The following is an 11,016-nucleotide window of genomic DNA, read 5'->3' as shown; positions in this document are numbered from 1 at the left end:
CTTTTGTTTTTCGTCATTGACAGTCTCTCCTCCATTTTTAATCTAATTTATTGTATGTAATTATGCTTCATCATCAATTAATTTTAGAGGCTTAGGGCTTCTTCTTCTTCTCCATGCTCCAGTTCAAAAAGAGCCTTTTACATTTATTTAATAATCTCAGCACGTGAGTACCAAATAAGATTAATGTCTGAAATTATTTATTTGATTTTGATTGATTAGGAATAGATGTAGTAGATGTGATACCAAACAAAAATGAGATCCCAAATTGTGATGGATGCAACTGTATACTAAAGAGCTCACATTTACAAGTTAGAACCAAACCAAAACAAACCTATTCTGTAACTTCTACGTAAGTACTTAATTGGAGAAATGAGATTTTCCCACCAAACCCACCATTGCTTCTCTCTGTCTTTATCATTCAATCCAATTGTTCTAGGTCAAGGAATGATTTTACAAACATGACTATCAAACTTCAGTTCAAAGAACACGGCAAACAATGGAAGATGACTACAGTGAGTAATAAATATGAATATCATTATCCCTCCACATATTGCATTTCAACCACACATTGCACAAGGGCCAACTATAAGTGGATAATTGTAGAGGGCAAAACTGTTTACCTTCTGGTTCCTGTTCAGAATAGCGAGTAGTTATCATGATTATCAAGGATTCTACTTCATTATACAAAAACTGTAATAAACAAGTAATCCAGCAAATTCTGGCTTCAATCTCTCATTTACAATTTGTAAGAGCACATAATACATACTAATGCACCAGATATCAGAATACCTCTTCTCCTTCCCACAAAATTGTGTTATCACTACAATGGTAGAACAAAAAACATAATCAATCATAGTAGATGCATCCGGTCCACATATGATTGGAGCAACCATTTATTAAGAGGCTCCCCACACCCTACAAAACACCCAGAATTGCCATTCTCGGTGAAAAATGGGAAGCTAAAAATATGCAGAAGTTCCTGCACTGCTTGCCTCACCAGAGAAGCTCCGGTCACCCTGCTACGCCGGCCCCAACCAGTCACTATATCTATCCGACTAGGAGTAACCCCTGACATCAACATCTGCCTACGAAACCAGGCTAGTGTTCTAGAAAGCGCTATCACAGCAGTGCCATCTGACATGACATGCAGATTGATCAGCCAATAACACGAGGCTTTCTGTTTAACAGCATCCGGATACACATTCTTCTGTGCAGCCACCTCCCAGACGGAGCCAGCCTCCTCCTTGAGCCCTGACTTATGAAGAAAATCCACCACCGCATCTACAAGTCCCCTCTTGCTCTCTCTATCCTCACTGTGCATCATATCCAAGAACTTGCTGACATGATCTCTCACATTCTGACCATCAGGTCCAGCTGACGGCATGGAAAGCAAGAACATATGTGCAGGGTGTCCTGTGACTGCCATAAGCTCACGACAGAACCCCATGTCATATGGTGATCGTGCTTCTGTACAACAACTTAGGAGCAAGGTATACGTTTGCAGAGAAGGCCTCAGACCCAATGTCAACATGCCCTGCAATAAGTTATAAGCATCTGACAGCTGGTGCACCCTAAGGAAAGCACTAAGCAGGGAATTGCAAGTGGGCACATTAGGGCGCAGACCTGCATGGAGCATGGCCTGATACCACTCCCAAGCCTTTCTAACATTACCAGTCTTTCCCCACAAATCTACTAAAAGCCCATAAACCGGTTCATCCGGCACCCAGTTTTTCCTTCTCATCTCAGCAAAAACTGCTTCTGCTTCTTCAAGATAGCCACAATGTCCAAGAACCTCCATCACTATGCTGTAAGTAACTTTGTCTGGCTCAAATCCTGCATTCTGCAAATCTCTGTACAGCTTCAATGCACTCTCATAATTCCTAGCCTTGGCTTGCAGGGCAATCATGATATTGTAGGTCACTAGATTAGGAACACAACCCTGATCAACCATTTCACAGAAAAGTTTGTAGGCAGCAGTTAAATTGCCAGCTTTTCCAAGGCAGTTGATTATAACACTAAAAGTGAATGTATCAGGAGTAAGACCAGCTCTTTGCATTTTTTTATACATGTCCATGGCAACATCAAGAAATCCAGCTTTTGCATGAATGTCAATGAGTGTGCAATAGGTTACACGATCAGGTTCACACCCAGCTACTTGCATTTGATTGAACACCTCAATGGCTTTGTTAAGGTAGTTTGCCCGTCCATAACTGTGAATAAGACGGTTATATGTCACAACATTTGGCTGGCATCCATCCCTTACCATCTGATCAAGCAATTTGTTTATAGCACCAAACTGCCGAGAACGGCCAAGTATGCCCACCATGGTTGTATATGTATGCTCATCGTGCTTGAACCCAGGTCGTTGTTTCAACCAATAAAAAAAGCCAAGAGCAACCGAATGATCTTGAAGCTGCTTTAGAACTTGGTTTGCTTGATATGCATCAATAGAATAATTAACATTCCCAAGAGCTTCTTCTGCAGCAGGGCCCCATTTCAATTGTCGCAACATGTGAGAAACCCTTTCCACAACATTCCCAAAGCCAGTAAACTGACGAGACATTGGAGCAATTCCAGCAGGAATTTTCATTTCTCGATAGGGTTTGTTCAAACCCTCAGAGACACATTCCACAGACTTTGCACCTGACCTGCGCTGATCAGAATTAAAATTTGAGGTGAAGTGATTTGAATGAGATTTGGATCTTTGTGGTATAGTCCTCCTTCTGTCACAACTATCTGAAGATACACTATGGGTTTCCAGTGAATCTCCAGTTGAATTTGAAACTCGCTTGAAACCTTGAGAATTTGATTTATCAGCTTTACCTTTTGCACCATGATAGTCACTTGAAGCACTTGACACCACTGTTGTCTCAGTAGATGATTTTGTATAAACTTTGGAAAAGTTTTCTCTTCTAATGGTCCTCACATTTGTAGATTTTATACCCGAAAGTGGCCTGGTGGGATCAACCATACAGTTCTTAGAAGAATTTGGTAGACCACTTCCATCTAATAGAGGAAGCTTATGATTCACTAAATCAGACAAAAAACCCACTGCAGCTATACCAGCCATAACAAACTGGTCACTAATAGGAGGTGACGTGAGCACATCATTTGGAGCAGCATCAATGCCACTAGCATAACTGACACAATCTGATTTTTCTGAAGAACTAGGAGCAGATACCCTCTCCGATTTGCAGGAACCCACCACTTTAATGGCATTCCCAAAGATCACAGCACCTACTCTGGAAGAGGTGGATGGCAATTGTGTGTTATGCTGTCTTCGTGAAACACAAGATTCATCCTCAGGGCAGGTACAGGAATTTCCATCTGATATACTACATCGGGAACCGGTAAGCAAAAATGACCGAGCTGTACTTGAAAAGTTAGTAGTAATCTGCTTTGCCCGCAACATAATCTGCAATTACCGCACAAAGTTAATGCAATATGCATAAAAACATAATTCTCATCATCACAAGTGAGAATACACTAATTTATTAGCTCAAGCACAACGGTCAGCATACAAGTCCACCGTGCCAATGCTACTCCTCGGCCTATGCTCCCTCGATGTTACAAGAAAAGTGTATAGGAACAACTAGACATCCACACCGAGGCAGTAAAGCACAACTGAGCATCAAGTGAACATTAAGTAAAGAGAGACGATTCCATTCAATGAGTCATAGCAACAAAACTGCTCAGATCCCAGACCATGCAGTCAAGCCACCAGGACAAGCACTCATAAGTTGTATTCTAATAAAACATGCCAACTGATAAAAGGCTTGGTAAAATCAGTAAATATATTAAATACACAAAGAAATTGTAGAAGAAGAGAACCATTTATAACAAATTTGTCATGTGTAGCCATATCTTATGAGTAAGAATTATGACAAGAAACCTTGCTGTTATCTTGAAATATTATCATTAAGTTAAAACATTTGATGTTATTTCAATAGACAATTTGAATGCCCCAAACAAAGGCTTGTTATCCTTGTTATTGTTGTTCCCTTACAGATATGGTACATTATCTATTTTTTCCGTTTACTTTCTTTTTTTTTGGGGGGGGGGGCTAAGAAAGCGTATATTATGAAGGAAAAGAAGAATAAAAAGCGGTCATCCTACCTCGGGACATACCCTGGGTTAGGAACAAAATAAATCAAATAGTATACAAGACTATAAAGCAAATCTCCTCTTGTTTTACAATCTATTGTGCACAAAAGATTGGAAACAAGAAGGGAACAAGAGCAAATCTCCTCTTGTTTTCCATTTACTTCAACCTTAGAGCCAAAAAGCAGAATCAAGGTGCACAATCAAACGTAAGGTAAACATTTTGTGCTTTATCAATTAAAAACAAATAGAGTACATTAAAGATGCTGCTCCACACAGCAATTCCGAAGCTCCCATTCTTGCTTCTGAAAACAATAGTCAAAATAGTCTGGGTTTGTGCAAAAAGTGGCACCAAAATATCAACTTCACCCGCCCATTTATAAATCAAAACACGAAAAACCATAAAATCATCCACACCAATTTAAATGTCCTTGTACACAAACAAAAATCTTCCTTTGTTCACCTCAATATGACGAACAAAGAATCAGTTCCAGAAAGCGAACAAAACAATAACCATAACTCAAACAAACACTTAATAACTCGATTAATCCAAGCTCCTTCAATGAATCATCAAAGTTCTCTCTTTTTCACATGCAAAGCAGCTAAAAAGATCACAACTTTACAGTCAAAATACAATCTTCTACACATCCAATCATATAAATACATAAAAAGAACAATCAAATTCACCACATCTAGTAAAAAAAAAAAAACAAAAAACCAATCTTCTTGTCTTAGTAACCAAGATACAATAAAAAGCATACTCAAAGTCAAGAAAAACAAACAAAGGGCGATTACAACCACAAGAACAAACAAACAAACAAACAAAAAAAACAGCAACAACCCAGTAAACAATGAGCCTATAAATGCATAAAGAAGAAGATCATAAGATGAGAAGTACCTCAGAATGGTGTATAAGCTTATTCAGGTGTTCAAAGAAAGAAAGAAAAAACAAGAGAAAGTTCAAAAAAGAGAGAGGCGGCTGTCCTCTCTGTGCTGCCGTCAAGTCCTGAGTTATTCCAACCAAATTGGGGAGGCTGTGAAGTTAAGGCTCCAAATGCAAAAGCTTTTTAAGTAGTTAGTCATTTTTTTTTTTATTTTTTTTTTATTTTCTTTTCTTAATCAGCCCTACTCGTTTTTGGGAGAGGAAAACTTTTGTGCAATGCTCTTTCATTACTATGCTTTACCCGAAAACAGGAACAGCAACCCGTGTGCTCATTCTGACTTAACTCATATAATTATTTATATTTTGGTTAATTTTATAATAATCATTTATACTTTTCTTAAATTTATTTCTTTTATATTTATATTATAAAGGTTTAATTCAAATCAGAATGAATTGGTTTAAAAAATAAACTTTTATGTTTTTTTATTAAACTTAATCTTAATTTTAAATAATTTTCTTCAATACTATATGTTTTTAAATAATTTCGGAGATTATTATGACTTTAATATATGTATTTTATGATATTTATTAATTATCTTTTCAAATGTTTTTCAATTCATCAAAATTGCTTTTTATTTAATTGAAAACATCATTTTGGAAAAAAAAAAATGTGTTTATATTGTTTGTTAATTAAAATTAGGTCAAATAATAGGAAGAAGGTCAACGATATTTTTTATTTACCAAAACTGAAATTGTAGGGCACACGTGGCTGCATCCTGACGGCTTGTTTGTATGCTGAGCGGTAAATGATTTTATTCGATGTCATTTTTCCTTCTTTTTTAAAAGAGGATTCTATATTCTAGGGATGCGATTCCCTACTGCTAGTTCTATCGTGGTACGGTGTGCAACCTGTTGAGTTTAGCTACTTATTAATTGTAAGTTACCTTTTGATTAGCAGTAATGGTGGCTGTATCTGTACTGTATCACACACGCCTTTACAACTTTTGATAAAGTCACATTTTATTGATTTTCACATGCAGAAACTCAAAACTATTTTTATTTTCATTTTTTTGCTTTGGTCAATTATTTATTTTTATTTGCTATAATTATAATAATAATAATATGGTGTGGTAGTTGAAACTTGAAACTTGATGGGGTCCAAGCGAGTCACCACGCCACGCTTTTTCTTTTTCTAAGCGCGTAATTAAAAGAAATGTGAATTTGTATCTTCGAAGGTCAAAGTCAGAACTATCGACGGCTCTAGTTCTCATGAATGGTCTAACGAATTGCAGGGTTTTGACAGCAGCACACGTGACATCTTCTAAGTGATCCTAGAGGCCCCAAATCCCCGAAGTATTGTCTGGTTGTCAAGTGTTTCTTGTTTATCAAGCAAGATCTTTCGACCTCCATGTCACTGTTGTTGTCCCCAATTGAATAGATCAGAAAATTACTGACACGTGTTATTTTAATAATGGGGAAACGACTTACCCCTATCTAAGGTTGGCCGAAACAAGGATTGGTATCTAAAAGGTTTCAAAAAGACAAATAGATATCTTTCATTAGTGAAAAGACTAAAATGACATTTGAGAAATATTAGTCTATTTTTTTAATTACTTTTAGTCCTCTTAAGTTTATTAATTCCATCAAATACCTCCAAAACAAAGTTTAAAAATTAACAAAAACACTTTCACCCACTCATACTTGCTAGATTCTGATGGCCACCATCAGTGGTAGCCGAAATCTATCACAACGGTCTACGCCACCACCGAAAATGGTTGGTAATTCACCGATTTGGCCTTTTCCGGCCAGATCCACCACGGATATGGTCGGAAAATGCCAGATCTAGCCGTCCATAGCCGCAACACTCCATCTTTGGCCGTTGTTGTCTGTCAACGACGGCCATTTCTTTAGTCATCACTTTTTGGCCAGATATGGCCTTTTCACGTCAGATCTGGCCTTTTCCGGCCATATCCGTGGTGGATCTGGCCGGAAAAGGCCAGATCGGTGAATTACCGGTCATTTATGGTGGTGGCGTAGACCGTTGTGACAAATTCCGGCTACCACCGACGGTGGCCGCCGGAATCTAGCAAGTATGGGTGGGTGGGGGTGTTTTTGTTAATTTTTAAACTTTTTTCTAGGGTTATTTGATGGAATTAATGAACTTAAGGGGTTTAAAAGTAATTAAAAAAATAGACTAATATTTCTTAAAGGGCATTCTAGTATTTTCACTAACAGAAGGTACCTGTTTGTCTTTTTGAAACCTTTTAGGTATCAATCTGTCGTTTCGCCAAACCTTGGATAGGTATAAGTCGTTCGGCCTTTAATAAATATCTGGGCCAGAAATTTTCTAAAATCCTTTAAAACGGTTAGAAAGATACAAGTTGACCACTGTGTATAGATAAAACTCCATAAATAATTGAATATTGAAATCAAAAAATCAATACAAAGATTAAGCTGTTAGATAATGTTGGTAAGTTTAAGATTAACTGAGTTGAGTGTGAGATAATCCTTGCCAATTGTCTTATATTCTATCTATAGATTTAAGTACACAAGTAATGAGTACATTGGTAGACGGGTTCAAAATTATTGGTAAGGCCCGTCGGAAAACAATTTGATGAGATGATGCCTCCATCTCTTCACTAAGGTGGTGTTTACTTTGGGGAATGCATTGGAATGAGAACAGGAATGGACACCAGGGATGGGATAAACCCCTTGTTTGTTTAATTTTTCGATGACGGCCAGATTCTAGCCACAGATTTAACGTTTTCGTTCAAATTTATGGTAGATTTGGATGAAAAATACTAAAACGGTGTACGACCGGCTAGATCTAGCCGGTCATGTGCCATTCCAATAATTGTCAGCCATCGTTCGTCGATGGTAGTTGGTTACCGACAGTCAATTGGATAGGTAAAGGTGTTTTTGTAAATTTATAAACTTTTATTATAAAAAGTATTTAGCTAAATTAACAAACGTAAGACGTTAAAAATAATTTAAATTTTTTCAAAAAATGTACCAAATTCATTCTCATAATCCTAATATATCCTATTCAGAACAGTTTTTCATAATATCATATTTCAAATAATGTACCAAACAAATCCAAAATATGATTACATTGTTTACTTGTAACAATAAATAGTGATAGAATGGAATAAAAATTATATTTTTGGACAAAATTACACTTAATTTTAAATTTATATATGTATATTTTTTAAGCATATTTAAAAAATACTTACATTGGAATTAATTACTATAAATAAAACTAAAATATAATTAACTTATTTTATTCATAAGTATAAATATATATTTTTATTTAAATCATTTTTTTTTTTTTTTTTTAGAATCGGCCAAAGTTGTCCGACTTCAACGTTCCTTCACACTTCCGACAACACTGTCGACACATGCAAGCCTTTTTGTCTGTCAATCTACCGACATGACAAGTAATTTTTTTATTTTTAAATAAATAAATAATTTTACATCTTCAAATAAAAATTAAATTATAAAATGATATAATAAAAGCAGTAATACTACACTCACAACCCCTTCTCAAAAACTTTCTCTTACAATCTCAACGTGGCAACTCATTAATGGTCAACTCATAAAATGGGTCCCACCTGCTTGTATGAGTCCCGCCTACCTATTTACGAGTCAACCAATGACGAATTGCTATGTTGGAATTCTGAAAGAAAGTTTGTGAGAAGAGGTCTTGAGTTAGTATAGTATTTTCCTAACAGGAATATTTGTTTGAAACTGGAGCAAGGATAAAATTTCCTCCCCTTCCTCGCCTTGGAATGCCCCTTCCTCCCAAAAAAAATTGCGAAAGTAAACAAGGGAATGCCCATTCCCTTGTAAAACTTTGAAGTAAATATACCATAAAAATGATGTTATTCAAACCTCACTCAAAACTCTTTCTAAGCCCCAAAATTAATTAAAAAATTATATTTAAATAGATTTCAATTTATGCCAAAATTATCCTTTTCTTATCTTTTTAACTTACATCACTTATCTCTGACTCCATCTTCTTGTAAATCTAGAAGTTTTATTAGCGCCCATGTTATCAATAATTGTTATTTGAGCATTCTACTAAACAGATATTGAATAGGGAAGTTGACCTTCAAACAAACAAAACAAAAAAGCCTGTCTATCACTTGACCAGGCCAACACTAAGGACGTACTGTTGTCGTGGATTGGGCTAAAGACCACAATAGACAAACTTTGGGCCTATTTGTGGGCTCTCCCTTAACTTTACTCTGAATTTGGCCCAATTATACTCCACATGGCTTCTTTCATGTCCCAAACAAGTTGAAAGCGAGATTATCAAAATTTATTATTGTTGATTTTACGTTAGAACAAAATCTAGTGGATTTTCCACCAATATTTTAATGTTTCATGACATAGAAACAACAACAAGAAGTATTGCATATTATATTAAATATAATTTTCTTTAAATAATCTAAAGCTCTTCATATAATATATGAATTTCCCCATAAATTACAACAATCAAATTCAGTGAGATGTCAATAACATATCAAGGATCCAACAATAATAATAATAAATTATATTCTTCATTTGGTGGAGCATTTTAATCATAAATTAAGCAAGGTAGCAATCACACAAAACTTGACTAACAAATTAAAAAAAAATAAATAAATAAAAAAATCGCAGAGTTCTTTCTTGAGGACGAGAGTGACCCAATGTAGGGCTCTTGCACTTTTAGAAATCAAAAAAAGAGGGAAGCTTTATTGAAGAGGCGTGGGGAGATGAGCTGGGGGAGGGGGGGGATTAACACATGCTTTTCCTGCAACCCATCATCAAACATCATTATGGAGGTCACTCACGCCCCTTTTCTTATCAAATTCCTTCTTCAAACTTTGGCCATGCCAGACTATAAAGTTACCTTCTTCCATCAACAACCTCCATCATTACTTTTCATTTAACATCCTAATCTGGTTTTACACATCCTTAATTTATAGCTTAACTACCTGTTTCGACCTATTCCTACGTTTTACATTAATCAACACATGATTAAATTATTGCAACATTAACTTATCTGAACCAATAATATCACATCATAATTGCTATATGTTCGTTATTAAATATATATTCCATTACAATGACACAAAACTACCTCTGGATAGTCGAGTGGTTCGATAGTGACTCTTGAATGTATCACTTAAAAGACTTGGCTGCTAATAGGTGTGACCATTGGATGTTTACCTAGTTAGTAGTTCTAAGGTCCCGAGAGATTGGTTCAGGATCCCGATTGATTAGTTGAGGTATGTGCAAGCTGATCCGAACATTTTTGGTTAAAAAAAAAAAAAAAAAAGAGTTTGGATTCTTCGTGTGCTTGGTTGTCCATTAAAATTGAAAGTTGTGATGGTGTAAAGAATTTATGATGATAATTTGTCTTGTCTCTGGAATGAAATTTGGTGGGAGGGTTGGAAATTCTTTACCCAAAAACTTGAAATGTTTTGTCTCTGAAATGAAAAGACTTTTCTAATGGAGCTCCTCTAAAGAAGATAAAGGTTGGGTCTCTCTTTGTTGACTTTTCATATGCTTTTAGATAGCTTATAATACCACCACCACATGGGGATATAATTTAAGATTAAAATTTGATAAATAAAGTTCACGTTATTATTATTTCTATTTGTAAATTGATTTGATGTAACCAATCTACAAATAATTGAACACAACTAACTTCTCCAAAAGGGTATTTTTTTTTAATTAATTAATTAATTAGTCTCCAACCAAAAGAAAGAAAAAAAATATATAGTGCTTTTTCTTAATTGGGTTTCAATAGAGGCAAAGAGGAAGGAACAAAGGGATCAACTTTTAGTAAAGAAGATGTTTGGTTTCATAATTTATGTTGACTTTGAATTATGGAATCTTGAAAATTTCCATGAAATTACACGGTGTTTTAAATGTTGTTGATAGCTCTACTTGAGGACTTATAAACTTTCTCCATTTTGACTTGACTATTTCTCCGCCTACTAGTCCCAATAATATATTTCTATGGGTCGTTTGTTTTATTATTT

General features: G+C 35.6%; 1 protein-coding gene across 1 annotated transcript; it reads right to left on the bottom strand.

The window, feature by feature from the left end:
* Positions 1–704: 704 nt before the first annotated feature.
* On the bottom strand, positions 705–5,193 carry LOC116134730 (pentatricopeptide repeat-containing protein At1g74750-like). The gene is made up of 2 exons (XM_031420391.1): positions 5,000–5,193; positions 705–3,415 (listed from the first exon to the last, which is right to left on the bottom strand). The coding sequence occupies exon 2, from the start codon at positions 3,410–3,412 to the stop codon at positions 851–853; it is 2,562 nt and encodes an 853-aa protein (XP_031276251.1). The 5' UTR covers positions 3,413–3,415; positions 5,000–5,193; the 3' UTR covers positions 705–850.
* Between the last annotated feature and the right edge of the window lie 5,823 nt (positions 5,194–11,016).

This window comes from Pistacia vera, unplaced genomic scaffold, assembly GCF_008641045.1.
Source record: "Pistacia vera cultivar Batoury unplaced genomic scaffold, PisVer_v2 Contig291, whole genome shotgun sequence".
Classification (NCBI taxonomy): Eukaryota; Viridiplantae; Streptophyta; class Magnoliopsida; order Sapindales; family Anacardiaceae; genus Pistacia; species Pistacia vera.
This window is presented reverse-complemented; position numbering and strand designations above follow the sequence as displayed.

Bases quoted from the DNA above. Each gene is read 5' to 3' on its own strand.
- LOC116134730 (XM_031420391.1), bottom strand. From the start codon at position 3,412: ATGTTGCGGGCAAAGCAGATTACTACTAACTTTTCAAGTACAGCTCGG.